General features: G+C 45.6%; 1 protein-coding gene across 5 annotated transcripts in view; it reads left to right on the top strand.

Annotated features, from left to right (window-relative positions):
* CTNNA1 (catenin alpha 1) overlaps positions 1-14,630 on the top strand; it is a 119,525-nt gene that overhangs the window by 91,186 nt on the left and 13,709 nt on the right. For all 5 annotated transcript variants that reach the window (XM_088173968.1, XM_088173967.1, XM_088173970.1 and 2 more), the window contains 3 exons: positions 4,060-4,216; positions 9,747-9,947; positions 12,386-12,537. In XM_088173968.1, the coding sequence (XP_088030094.1) occupies positions 4,060-4,216; positions 9,747-9,947; positions 12,386-12,537 (510 nt within the window). The remainder of the gene's footprint in view (positions 1-4,059; positions 4,217-9,746; positions 9,948-12,385; positions 12,538-14,630) is intronic.

Here is a 14,630-nt window from a genome sequence, read left to right as displayed (position 1 = left end):
CATTCGCTTTTTCTTTTTTACAAATGCAAAGTATCCTGGATCTGTAGGCCACGGAGCTGCTTTCCAACTCATTATCCAAATGCCACAAGAAATGTGGTGAGTCAAGATCTTTATATAAACCCCAAGCCCGAGTGAGTTATTTAGGAACTGCAGATGTTTTGGTTGTAAAGCAATGCTGTGTAGTGAGGGGAGAGGACTGGGGCTTCACCTCAGAGCTTCTGAAACTGAAAAAGTCCTCCTTGTTAGGGCACAGGAACATCCTAAAATCAATCCTACAGGAATCAATGAAAAAGCTAAACCAGCTGCAGGAAGAACATAGTCCTGGCAGGAGCCAAAGCTTCTTATCAAAAGGATTGAGGCAAAAATCAAGAAGTGCTTCAAGCCACTGAAATGGGTGTGGGTCAGACATGGTGAGCCCTGAGTAAGAAAGCACAGGTTGGGATTGCAGTGCAAATAACTGGGGGAGAATTTTCCTCTCCCAGGTGATGTTTCTTCCTTTGGCCATGCCAGCCAAGTATTCAGAATTGTTCTTTGTAAGAAATGCTTTCTTCTGGCCTCTCTGACTTTCAGCTGGGGTGCTGTAGACCTGAGGCTGGAAGCCATCCTAAATTTAGCCTAAAAGAATTAATTCTGGCTGAGCCAGTGGCTGTGATTTACCCCCAGGTTTATTTGAGGTTATCAGGTGTTTTCTGGCCAGAATAGCTGAGCTTTTTGAGAGAGCTGCTGGGCCAAGCAGCTGCAGTGCTGTAACCCAGGCAGGAGTCACTGCAGGGAGCCTTGGAGAGCCTCAGCCACGCTGTGACATCAACAGGGAACCTAAAATCAGGGAAAAGCAGCAGGGAAGGGCTGAGAAGAGGACTCAAGGTGAGGATGGAGACCTCATTCCAATCTCTGCAATGCTGAGCCTGCCCAGCCCTGGCTGCTGGGAGCTGTGAGGTGCAGGGGAGAGCTCCAAGGAGCTGCCTGGAAGCAGGATATGGAGCATGGAGCTGTCGAATTCCAAGCTTGCAATTGCTACATGAAACAAAGCACCGATAAAAATAGTGTGTTTTCTTGCCGTGCTTCATTTCCTTCTGGATAGGCTCAAAATGTCCCCGTTTGGTTCTTTCCTTTGTACAACTTCAGTGAGTCATTGTGATCACAGTGCTCTGGCAGCATCTTGAAAAGCTCTGAAATACAAAATATTTCCCTGAAATTGCCAAATGTTTTACGTGGAAGTGGCTGCATTTCACATAGTCCAGTCGTGATCTTCCCGAGGTTTCAACTCTGTGTGTCTCCATCCTGTGAGAGTTACTGGTATTTTAAAGTAATTGCCCAATGCTTCGTGTGTTTTGGAGAAGGAGAAGTGTATTGTGGTCCATCCCTTGCCTCAAAAAAAGTGTTTCCTCCTCCCCCTGAGAGTGTTTATTTTTAGCTAATAAAGGGATCATAGTCCTGCTATTTAAGATCCAGCATCCTAGTCATTTTCCCACGTCTCCCCTCAGCATCTGTTGGAAAATAAATCAATCACTATGTGCTGGATAGCAGAGTATTTTCCCTGGAATAGATCACATTCAGGGTGTTGTCAGAGATCCCTGGGACGTTTCCTCAGGCACAGGTGTGAGACACATCCAGGATGATTTGCTCACTTGAATTCTAAACTCTCCTCAGAGCGAAGGCTTTTATCACCCCTGCTAAAGCTGCCTGTTGTGGCCACTTTGCACATGGAGATGTGGAGTGTGTGCTATAAAAAGAGACTGCTGAGCTGTGTCTGCTGCCCTGAATTTCTCCCTGAGCTCACTCACACCTTTGTGGCTCTCCTGAGCTGTAGCTTTGTGTGTAGCTCCCTGGATAACCTTTGATATCCCCACCAGGTTTCCCCATCTCCAGCACTGCTGGCTGCTTCCCTGCTGCAGCAGTGTCTGTCTGTAAGGGAGATCAACACAGCTTTTGCTTGATCATTTTTATAAAATATATCAAATACTTCCACTTTGGCCATACATTTTTGCTGTAATATATAAAAAACACACTTTTTGCACTTGAGCAAGCTGCCTGTTGAGAGGAGGGTGATTCAGCCTGTGCCTCCCGTGCTTGGATTTGGTGAGGACACACAGTTTGAGGTTGTGGAGCAGTTGCAGAGCCCTGTGTGGGTGACAGCTCTGCCATTACCTGTGACAAGGTGCTGAACGTGGGCATCTGGGCTTGACATGCACTGTTGGCCAAGATGAATTGTGCAGGCAGCTGCTGTGGCCAGACAAACATCTCACAGGGACCCGGGCCATATGTTCCTGCAGCATTAATGCTGCCCTGTCTGAGTGCTTACAGGATATTTTATATCTGATTTGGGCCAAGGCAGGTTGAGAAAAGCAGAGAAAATGTCCTGACCCTTGGTATCGCCTCGCTGCCATCTCTGGCTCTGTAGTGACAGTTTCTGGCAGGATAAAAGTGAGAGCTGATTTCCTAGAGCATTGTCTGGTTTATCTCTCCTGTTTCCAGGACACTTGTTCAGATTCATCTTCATGAAACCTTGGAGATCTAGATTTTGATTGATAGCTGGTTAATTCATTACATCCATCAGCCTGGGGTGAGACGTGGCAGTGGCTGGACTGCAAATCAGGGCTCTCGAGCAGAGGACGGGTTTGCCTCTCTAAAACCTCTATTTCTGTTCGATTTTAAAAGTCAAAACATCGTTTTCTTGGGCGTTGCAAGGCTTTTTGGGGGCTTTCAGGACTTCCAGTTTCCACGTGTGAGGGTGGCAGAGCAGCAGGGACATTCCAAAGGGACATCCCACACAGGGGCTGGCTGGAGGAAGGGGAGCAGCAGAGGAGCCCTTGGTGGTGGCACTGAGGACAGGGACAGTGCTGTTCATCCCCACAGACCCAGGAGCTGCTCAGGCTCAGGTGCTGCTCCCTGAGTTGGTCACTGTCACCAAAGCCAGGGAGCTGGGCTGGGTTTGGGAGCCAGACCTGCAGCCCCAGCCCTTGTGTGGATTTTCCTGTCCCTGCTGACTCCTGGCATCTCCTCCTGCCTGATTCACTCAGTGCACGTTTGACACCACCATCATTCCCATGTTTAGTGAGTTATATATTTTTTTAAATGGTTTGTGACACTTGTAAATGGAGCAGGTAGGAGAAGGTAGATTTTGGAAAAGCTGGAACATCTGGTGCTTGCATGTTTTGGTCGACAAGTTTGTGAAATGAATATGATCCTAAAGTAGAGAAGAAAAATGACACCTTGAAGTTGTGAGTTAATTAGCTCTGGCTCTCAGGGGCTTGGGAGCAGGGCTGGGATTGTCACACTCTTGGTTCCTCACACCTGGCACCTTTCCAGGTCACTCTGCTGCAGCAAGAGCAGGGCCAGGCTGCTGAGGTTGGTTTCTCCCCACGTTCAAAGAGCCTTTTTTGGTCATTTAAATGATCAATTAGTGGACACAGCTTAACCTCAGTGACCCAGCAGCTCCTGGAGCTTTTGTTCTGCTAAGAAAAACTGAGATCTGGTGTAAATTCTGGTTCTGGGGTTTGAGAGGGTATTCAGAAGGAGAATCTCCTGTTCCCTGGCTAATCTGGCTTGTTCACACCCACAGCAGAAATCTGAAGTCATTACAACAATTACTGGCAAGATCTGGAGTAAAGCTTCAAGGCAAAACGATAAATCAAAATCCATCTTCAATTTTGTATTTGCATATTGTTTCTACTTCAGACTGTATAAGATTAATCCTTTTTTTGACCTTTTTACTGAGGTTTTGTTAAGTAGCAAGTGCAGCCTTGAGTGTACTAAATGTCATCCTGTCTAAAATACTTAACAACACAGCCTGCACTGGGAAAGCAACACCTTGTTACCACGAGCTGCTAAAGACAGGTGAAACCAGCTCTTGTGAAAACTTGCCAAGTGATTTTGCTCCTAATAACTACCCATAATAAACGTGGAAGCACGTATGAGTTGGATGTGAGAGCAGCAAAAATTTAAACATCAGGTTCCTCAAAACTTCTTCAACTTGCTTTGTGTGCTGCCGAGTTCATTGGATAAACACACAGGAGGTAATTGTTTCTTTGGGTACGTTTTAAAAGTGGTGTTTTACAGGTCATCAACGCTGCTCTGGCTCTGGCTGCTAAACCCCAAAGCAAACTGGCTCAAGAAAACATGGATCTGTTCAAGGAGCAGTGGGAGAGGCAGGTCCGTGTGCTGACAGATGCTGTGGATGACATCACCTCCATCGACGACTTCCTGGCTGTGTCAGGTAACCTGGGCTCTTGGTGTGAGAGACAAGAAAGGCAGGAGCCTCTTCTTTTAAAATGGACAATGTAAACCCCCTCCCTCCAAATTATTATCATTTTGAAATTAAGGAGCTCTCAGGCAAAGATATGGGAATGGGAATAACAGTTCTTTACCAGGAAAATTAAAATAGCAATGCAGTATTGCAGAGAACAAACCCAGAGCAGGGGCAGAGTGAGAATCCAAGGTGCCCCCGTCAGTCAGTCAGGGTTGGTGCAGTCCCATTCCATGGTGGCTGCATCCTCCTGCAGTGACAGATGTGGTTCTGCTGGAGCAGGGCTCCTGCACAAGGTGCAGTTTTCCTCCAAAGCTGCAGGGATGATGTGCAAGGCTCTGGTTTTCCTCTGGGATCCAGTGGGAAAAGGCTGCTCTGCTGTTCCAAATCTCCCCTTTGATCTGGGTAGGAAATGCTCGGCTCCTGCCCTGGCTGGAGCATCTCCCAATGGGATGATGGAATTTGATCAGCCCTGCCCTGGGACTGCATGGCCATGAACAGGAGAGATCTCCTGGAGGGAGGATGGGCTGTGGGCAAGATAAAGAACACTGCAACAGCTGGGTGAACAGCTGGAACAGGAACAGCAGAGATCCCCACAGAGATCAGGATCACTGCCACAGCTGGGTGAACAGCTGGGGACAGAATTCACACTTTGGGGCACATCCTGTATTGCAGCCTAAGACATCTGGGTCCAGGCTGAGCAATAATCATCCTCCCCAGAGCTCAGTCCTGGAAAGGAGTGGTTTGGACACTTGTGGAGTGTGTGGGGCTTTGGGAGGGGTGGTGTTGTCACACCTCACCTGGGGTCCCCCTGTGCCCAGCGAGGTGTGAGGGCAGCAGCAGATCTGTGTCAAGGAGAAGACACTTTATATCCCAAGATTTGGAATTGCTGGCTGAACTAAGGATGAATGACTTGCTGCAGACAAGCCTCAGCAGTAACTGTGGGGGAAATAGAAGATGTTTCTGTCCCAGGTAGGAGCTAGCAGGAAAAATGATCCCTCAGGTCACTTTAGACTCTGCCATGTAAACAAAACTGAATATCACACTGTGGTTGCACAAGTTAATTAAAATAAAAATGTTCATAGCATGCCAGCTTTACTAAAGTTCTAAGAGTTTTTAAAAGAGATTGGATCATTATAATAGATTAATAATTACATTTGGCAGAGTGCTTGCCAAGAGAATCTGTTTTATCAGCATCTTGATAAAGACTCACTATCATCTCCTGTGACCTAAAAATAATGGGGGCATTTTTATTTCCACATCCTTTAATTGTGCTCTAGTCGGAGGACATGGAGATGTAACCACGTGAATTGTGTCTGAATATTGTTCACAAATCACCACTGCAGGCTGGGATTCTAATTTCCATGGTGCAAGAAGGTTTGGGCATCTCAAGTGAACTAAAACCTCCAGTTGTAAGGAGAGATTTCACAGGAGGAGGGGTGAAGTCAGAACCAGGTGAACATAGTTAGAAAATGTAGGTGAATAATTAAGGTCCTGAATTAAGAGTATTTTTTTTTATTGTTAAGAAAAGAAAAATCAAACAAAAAGCCATTTGGGGAGTGGGAGCTCTGCTCCTCAGCTCATGCTCTGGGCCCAGTGCTGGGCTGCTCTCAGGAGCTCTGAGCTGCTTTTTAACACTGAAGTCACCACAGACATCACTCACTAAAATCACTTTCCTTCCCTTCTAGTCCAGGTTTAGCACCACAAGACTCGAGTGAGTTGTGGGCAGAACAACCCCAGGGTTGCAGGTTAGGACAGAACTGGGTTTTTTTTTTTGTTAAATAACCAAATCTGTTGCATGGCTGAGCTCTCAGGAGCTGGGCAGAAAGCAGAGAAAGTTTCTTTCCTGGGGTGGGGGCAGGCTGACTCAGGAGAGTTCACCTCGAGTGAGGGCTCACCCCCCAAAATGGAGCCCAGGAAATGTAGTTTGAGACAACTCCAGACATCCAAGTGCATTCAGTAATTATTTATATGTGTTTGCTATCAAGGAGATGGTAGAAAAAAAATATTAAAGCAATAAATACTCTTTTAAATATTATTTGTTTGAACTTTGATAAATGTTTTCCATATAAATGCCACAACTCCAATTCATCTGCTAGAAGTCTGAACTTTTCTGTGGATAAAGTTGTGGCTGGTATGATTTATATCAAGTGCTGCTTGGGGTTATTAGGATGTTTGTATCAGTTACTAACTGGGATGTAAGCAGAATTTAAAGGAGTGCATGAGTGTGTGCATATATAAATATGTATGTAAGGCATCCCACATCCCTCCTGAAGTAAAGGCTTCACCATTCAGCTCGTGCTGCAGAACTGGATAAATAATCCACAAGGAAAGGCTTGGGGAAGGGATGCTGGGTTTAGGTGACAGCAGAAGGGTTCATCAGAGCACAGTGCTGCAGGTGAGCTTGCAGGTGACAGCACTGCCACAGGTGCAGCAGCAGAAGGGCCCTGCTGAGCTAGGGCAGGGTCTGGGGGAGGCTCAGGATGGGAGGATGGCAGCCTGGAGGTGTCTGTGTGCTTCCAGCCATGAGTGGTGTGCAGCTCAGGGAGCTCCAGCATCAGAGGTGCTGTCTCCTGAGCAGTCCTTGACACATTTTTCTCATTTAAGCTGCTGTTAGTTGTTCTTTGGACCATTTTAAGCTGCTGGCACCTCCATCATCCTGTGCAGAATTCACACTACAAGTGTGCTCTGTGTGAAGAACCTCCTTGTTCTGCACTGTCACCTCTTTGCTTCATTTGATGCCCCTGCTTGTACTAAAGATGGAGTGGAGATTTTTTTTTTCCCCCTTTCTGTCTCACCATGCTGTTTGCAGACAGAGTTCTGCCATGCACTTTGTCAGTCATCACTTCCCTGACTGCCCAGTCTTTGCCTGTTTCCTTATTCCTCATTTCAGAGCTCTCCTGTACCTTCTGCAATTCTTATCCCTCTTATCAGTGCCTTCCTGAAGCACTCTGGGTGTGTTGGTGTGCCCACTATCTCTGTTCTTCAGAGCACTTGCTGATAGCACCGTGTAATTGTCAAATTCAATGTTCTGAAATTACCTGAATCTCCTCTGAAACCCTCTTAAAAAAAAACCCATTCCATTTGCTGCCTTCTGTTCCTCTGCTGCTGACAGAGGTTTGTGCCACACATTGCCCATCTCAGTGGAGCTGTTTTTTCTGAAGAGCCTCTGTGTGGACATTGCCAGGATGAACCCTGCATTTACAAATGTGTGAGCTCCCCAGTGCTGGCTCCTGCAGTGCCCCTTGGAGCAGAGGTTCAGCACAAAAATGTTTCTGAGACCTTCCCCAGCAGCTGCAGCAGGGAAGCACAGTTGTATTTATCAATCTTTTTGTATTTATCAGATCATTTCCAGTTGTATTTATCAATCTTTTTGTATTTATCAGTTGTGTTTATCAATCTGTGCCTTCGTCTCCCCACTGCTGCTCTTTGATTTTGGTCTCCTGTAGCCTCAGAGTCGTTTGGAAAAGCATTGCTTAATCCCTTTAATGTGGAGGTGGGTGGAGGTGGAAGGTGTTTGGTGGGAGTGGATTGAGGATTGACAGTCGTGGGTGACTTTTTATTCTGTAGCTTCTCACAGTTTAATGTATTTCCTTGTTTGGTCTAAAATCATTTCTATGGAAAAAAAAAAAAACACCTTTCCTTTTACCTTGTTGTTGCCCAGCCACACCATTTTCCCTGTAGCTGTTTTGGTGGGACAAGAAGCCTTTGCTGTTGCCTGTGCTGTGTTCTGTGGCTGTGGGATGTTTGTCCTGCTCATCTCAGGGGGGTTTGGATGTGGGTTCTCCCCCAGCCTTCTCCCATCCCCAGAGGTGCTCTGTGTGCCAGTAGGATGGGGGAGCACTGGGTGTCTTTAAACAGCTCAGAGTCAGATCTCAGCTGTTCTCATGCAGCTGGAGAACATCAGCAGAGCAGGTAGACCTGACAGTCCTGCACTTGCCTGGGCCCTTTTCAGGCTGTCCTGTGGGTTATTTCCCTCTACAAGGGACTTTTTGGCCACTTCACATCTGCAGAAGGCATTAAATGATCAGCAGACATTTAAATATTCACCTTCATTTTCTCCATGCCTTTTATTAAAGTTCAGATAATCCAGAGAGGCTTTTAAATGGTCTGTGGGTTAATTTATTCATTTAGGAATTGAAGCAATAAACAGTCTGTGTTTTGGCTTGGCACCAAAGCTTTTTCTTGGGCTCTTGCAGCTCCCAGGGCTGTCTTTTCTTTAAATCCCCTCTGTTCTTTCCGTGGCTCCTGTGCCTGCTCACTGACTTGTCAAATCATTAATGAACCTGCTCCTGCTCTCTCAGGGCCTCATCCTGCCCTCAGCTGAACCTGCTCAGGCTCAGTTGCTTCAGAGGGATTTCACAAGTGTCATTTTTGTCTGGGTTACTTACAGAAGTCTGGCAATATTGCACCTGGCTGTGTTAATTTTATGTAAATCAGGTGTAACTTCCCGCAGCAATCCTTTCAGGCAGTTCCTCCAAATCCTCTCCCAGCCAACATCAGGAGCTTCTTGTCTCTCCCAACTCTTGCAAAATGGCTCTTTTACTACCTGCACAGGGAATAAAAGCCACTTGCATGGGTTGGCAGTGTAGAATGATTAAGTCAGTGGTAATTAACACTGGAAACTATTTTAAGTGACAGAGCAGAAATGTTTCCAAATTGGTTTCTTACCAAGCAGCCCAAATGCTGGTGTTGGATGATGATACTGAAACATTAGTCCTGGTACATTAAAGAGTTCTCTAACAGAGTTTGGAAGTCTCTAATAACAGCTTGGGAGATCTTTAGGGTGGGTTCCCCCAAATAAAGATCCCAATTTCCTTAGGCATCTTCAGAATTTCAGAACCCTTTAAAGGGTTTTACCCATTTTGGGTTTCTTGGACTCGATGAATGGGAAAAATATCTCTTTACAAAACCAGAAAATGTATATTTAAAAAGCTAATTGCAAACAGAGGTCTTGCCTTTATGTTTTTTGTTTGTTTTCCGAGCAGTCAGTGAGTGCTGTGTGGCTGGAATGTTTTCCACATTATTCACTGCATACATTATGTGTCTCAGATGGCAATGTGCTCTGCTGGAATGTGTGTGCCTGTAGGAAAACACTCTGGAGGAAGCTGGAAACGTGCACCAAGTGTCTGTTGGAGTGTTGAGGGGAGTAGGTGTGGTGCTGGGGTGGTGCCCATCCCTGCTGTGCCAGGGGAGTGGTTTGCAGGTATTTGAAATAAGGGCTTGGGCAGTGCAGGGCAGAAATAGGGAAAGAAACCAGGGGAGAGCACAGCAGAACTCAGCTTTCCCCTTGGTAAAATCGAGTACAAGCAGGGCCAGGAGTGTGGGGGCCAGCTGGGGGAAGGGCTGATGGCTTTTTGACACCTTTGCCGGGCGTAGTGACCTTCACATTAGCGCTCGACAGCATCTCCATGGAGCCTCTACAGAGCAGCTCCCACCCTGAGCAATGGCCATGACAGAAAAGCCATCACCACCTAAATCCTCCTTCTTTGACCTGCAGAGAACCACATTTTAGAAGATGTGAACAAATGTGTGATTGCTCTCCAAGAAAAGGACGTGGATGGCTTAGACCGCACGGCCGGCGCCATCCGCGGCCGCGCCGCCCGCGTCATCCACGTGGTCACCTCGGAGATGGACAACTACGAGCCTGGGGTGTACACTGAGAAGGTGCTGGAAGCCACCAAGCTGCTGTCCAACACAGGTAAGGGTCACCCAAGAGCCAGCAGCCCTGAGCTGCTGCTGCTTGAGAGCTGCTGGGCAGCTGGGTACCTGTGAAATCCGTTCAAAACTCAATTCGCTGCGATGCCGTTCAGTGGGAGTTGTTTGCAAAGCTGTTGCAAAGTGAGAAGTGTGATTGTGCTGTGTTGGCTGTGCACTAAATGTCCCCGAGTGTGCTTCTGTCATGGGCTGAGCTGTGGGAAACAAAAACACCAGGAATGAGTCCCAGATATGAGGGAAGGGCTTGGAAGTTGTGCTGTGCTCGTCTTGGAGGCTCTGCAGCTGCTCAGGGTCCAGCAGGGAGATCACATTCCCCCAGCAGAATAAATTTAGGGTAATAAATAAATTTTCTCAAGTATCTTTAGAACTGTTGTAGGTGCATGTGCCCCACACATAAACCCCAAATCAGGGTGTTCCCCATGAACTACTGGTGACATCCATAAGGGTAAGGGGTGATTCTGGCTGCTGCTGTGCCAGCCACTCGTTGTTGGTTTTGCTTTAATTACTTTGATGAAGAATCAAGGGTGACACTGAAGAAACAGCAGACTCTAACTGGTTCTGGCATGTTCTTCCTGGGGCACCATGAGTCACTGAAATGCAGCAGTGCAACCTGCCCCTTCCAGTGCCTCTCCAGCTCCAGCTTCCTGATGGTAGCATGACTGTTTATTCCCAAAAAAAAAACCCTATGTACATCTGCAGGAAACATCAAACAAATTCATATTTTGTCCCATAGTTTCTAGGGGCTTCTCTGGGTCTTTTCTCCTTGTCCATTAGCAGAGTGTGATAAACTTTTCCCTGTCCCTGGATTTTTCAGTTTTTCCTGGGGGATAAGGATAAATTTTGAGGTATTTCATCCATTGTTGATTTAGTCAATGCTTTGATTGGTAACTGTGCTGAAGACACTGTCTGGGCTTCTGAACCAGCCCTTAGCTTCACCTCCTGTACCAAATGTGATTTCAGGGGAAGGAGGGCACAGCTTCCAGGATAGTTCAGAGCAGGCAGTGTTGCTGTAAGGCAAGGGAGCAGAGAAGAAACACAACAACACACAGAAAACTTCCTGAGAGCAGAAGAAGTGATTTATTGCAGGGCCAGACCCATTTTTATAGACTGGTTTGCTGAATCAAGGATAGAATAAACTCATTGGTCCAAGGAAGGCAACAGCTCTTGTAAAACATGCTTTTACCAAAACATCACGTCCCTCACACACTCATCCTGTCCACACCACCAGGTGCTAAACTTTGTTATTAATTCTTGCCCTTCTTTTTTCCTTTGAGTAGCTTGGGAAAATCAGAGTCAGCAACATCCACAGGGCAGGATGGGGAGCAGAGAGGTTGGGTGGTGTTGGATCTCAGAAATCTGGAGTTTTTGAGCTTTCTGTGCTTCCAGGCACAGACCCCCCAGGAAAACACTGCTCTGGAGCTGAAACCTTGGAGAAGATTTGTAAATATGAATAATAAGTTAGAAATCACAGATGTGCAGTGGGTTAGATGTGTGTGTTTTCACTGGGTGATGGGTTTTAAATGTGAGGTTTTTACAGTACAGTGGTGGATATGGGACAAGATGGAGAATTTGGGGTGGTGTCTTTTTCTTTGTTCTTCTTCTTCCATCTTCTTCACGGAACTCAGGTAATAACCTTTGGTTGGTCAGTCAAGTGTCGCTCTAAAAGTCATAAAAATCTATTATTAAGTCAAAAAAATAAATAATGTAAGTATTACATATATCAATTACATATACATATATATCTATTACCTATACATCTAGCTATATACATATGTTTATCTATATACATATATCTATATACATATATATCTATTACATATACATCTATCTATATACATATATTTATATACATATACATGTATCTAGCTATATACATATTTCTATTTATATACATATATATGTCTATTACATATATATCAATTGCATATACTTATATCTATCTATATACATATATATCTATTACATATACATTTATCTATCTACATACATATATCTATTATATATACATAAATCTATTTATATACATATATATTACATATACATCTATCTATATACATATATTTATGTATATACATATACATATATCTATCTATATACATCTATATATCTATTACATGTACATATATCTATCTATATACATATATATCTATTAGTTTATTTAGGTTTAAAAGGCCTCGAAGCAGGCTCAGCTGGGGCCATTTTTGCCACTTCTAGCAAGGAGCTGGAGGTGCTGTCACACTTTCTGTCATTTCTGATAGAATATAATAAACATCCAAATCGTCTCAGTCGTGTTTCTATTAATCCTGGCTGTAAAAAAAAACCCCAAACCAAACGAATCCCAGAGCACTGCTAGGTGGTGCAGAGCCCATCAGGGACCCCCGCAGGGTGGGTCTGGCTGACATCTGTGTGCTCTGTGCCCAGTCATGCCCCGCTTCACGGAGCAAGTGGAGGCTGCGGTGGAAGCGCTGAGCTCCGACCCTGCCCAGCCCATGGACGAGAACGAGTTCATCGACGCCTCCCGCCTGGTGTACGACGGCATCCGCGACATCAGGAAAGCCGTGCTCATGATCCGGGTGAGAGCCTGCCCCCCCCCAACCAAAAAAATTCCTATTCCTGCCCGCCCCTCTCGAGCTGCCACGCTTTCATTGGGCTCCTCTTAACGCTCAGAGAGTCCTGAAAGGTGTTCACTAGCTGAGCAGTAGTTTGGGTTTGTTATAAATGAAGGGCAGAAGTCTCAGTATTCAGCAAAATTCAGATTGTTTTATTTGATATAAACAGAGCAAACAGCGCTGGGGAACGTCCACACTCCACCCAACCTCGGTTTGCAGCCTCTTCTTATACTGTGGGTTCTCGTTGGAATCAATAATCTTTGGTTTTTTGTTGTCATAAGCAGTGGTGGTTGAATAAACATCCTTGTAGATCACCACCAGAGAAGTTCTGGGAGTCTGGTTTTTGGGATAGGCAGCACTGATCAGACAAAGGCAGGAAGGGCTATTGGGAAGGCTGATTTTGCAAGCTGGGAGCTGATACAACTTATTTGGAAAACATAACATAACATAATATAATGTAACATAATATTCAAAACAAGGTGATTTTAAACAGAATGATTTTATCATATAATTTCCTTTATCTAGTGTCCATGCTCCACTTCAGAGCTTAGTATTCTGGTTTATACAAACCCCAATGCTTTCGTGATTAACACGAATCTTTTATCAATTATCACAGATTGAGAGTCACCAAGCAGATGTGAAGCCTTGCCCTGTAGAAATTCAGGAAGGGCAGGAAAGCAAAGCCTGGCCCTTGATGTCTGACATTCACCTGGCCCAGGTGGCTGCTGTGGGGCAGCTCTGCAGCCTCTCACTGGGCACCACTTCTCATTTTGCACACACCTCCCTGCTCTCCACAGCTCTTCCCATTTTCCTGTGGCACCTGATGCCCTTCCCAGAGCCCACCCAGGTCCCCATCTGGGTTTTCCTTAGGTCTGAATGTGGAGGATGAAATGCTGACTGCTGCCTCAGTCCCTGCCATCCCCTGGGCTCTGTTTTTGGGAGGCTGTTGAAGATAAGCTGTTAGCTTAGGAGGAAAAGGAACAAAAAAAATACTCAAAGGAAGATGGTGGATATGCTGAGATGATGGCCCGAGTTGTGATGCTGAATACCCTTCATGCATCTTTTGTAATCTCATGGTAATGCCTGGCTCCCTAATGTGCTAAAATCAGTGACCTTTCAGTTAACAACAGCAAATTAATTCCCAACTATAGATGCTTGTTGATGCTTTGAGAGCTTAGAAATAAAACCTAATGGCTCTTCATTAAGTAAATTGTGATAATTAATGTTAGTTAGTCAAAAAGAAGCTGAGATGAGTTTGGTCTGTAGTTCCTAGAGCATGTAATTTGTTAATTGGCTAACCTGGGTAAACAGGGGCAGCTCACAGAGACCTTGACTCGTGTGCCTGCAGTGGATGTGACTTGGAAACCCTAAAATTTCTGGTAGGCCAGACCCAGAAGGGCACAGTTGGTTGAAGGAAGTTCTGGTTGAAGCTCACCCCTGGACCTATTTCTTGGATCTTACTGGGGCAAAAATGGGCAGGAGCCAGACATAGCAAAGCTAAATATAGGGGTTTATTCATTTTTTTCTTCTTTTCCTTTGGCTCTGAGGAAGTGCCCTGATCTTTCAGAGTGGTGACCATGGCAGATGCAGCTTGGTGAGCAGTAAATCAAGAACATACAGCCCCAGAAGAAATGTGATTACAGCACCCATTGCAATGGCATCTTCCATGTTTGCTGCTTAAAGCAAAAGATCAGATGAGAAACCAGGAGAAAAGCTGACAACCACATCTGTGCTGCCCATGGAGGTTTTTTTTTCAGACCAGCTCAGGATTTGTAGCCAGCAGTAGATGAAGATCTCAGGCAAACAGATGTGATTCCCCCCCTGCTGAATCCCTTGTTACTCAGGACAGGGAGCTGGGCTGGCAGTGCCAGGAACACCAAGGTTTGCCCCTGGGCACTCAGCAGCCACCTAGAAAGGAGTTAAAATGTTAGCACTTGTCATGCAGAGTTTATTTGGGGATAAAAGAGCCATCCAAATGGGGATTCCAGGGTTTGGTGGAGCCCTGCTCACTTCAGCTTTGTCCAGGGACTCCTGCTCTTTGCAGGGAGCAGCAGGAA

Source organism: Sturnus vulgaris, chromosome 15 (assembly GCF_052056855.1).
Source record: "Sturnus vulgaris isolate bStuVul1 chromosome 15, bStuVul1.hap1, whole genome shotgun sequence".
NCBI classification, from domain to species: Eukaryota; Metazoa; Chordata; class Aves; order Passeriformes; family Sturnidae; genus Sturnus; species Sturnus vulgaris.
Note: the sequence above shows the minus strand (reverse complement) of the source record. Positions and strands in the feature narration are given on the sequence as shown.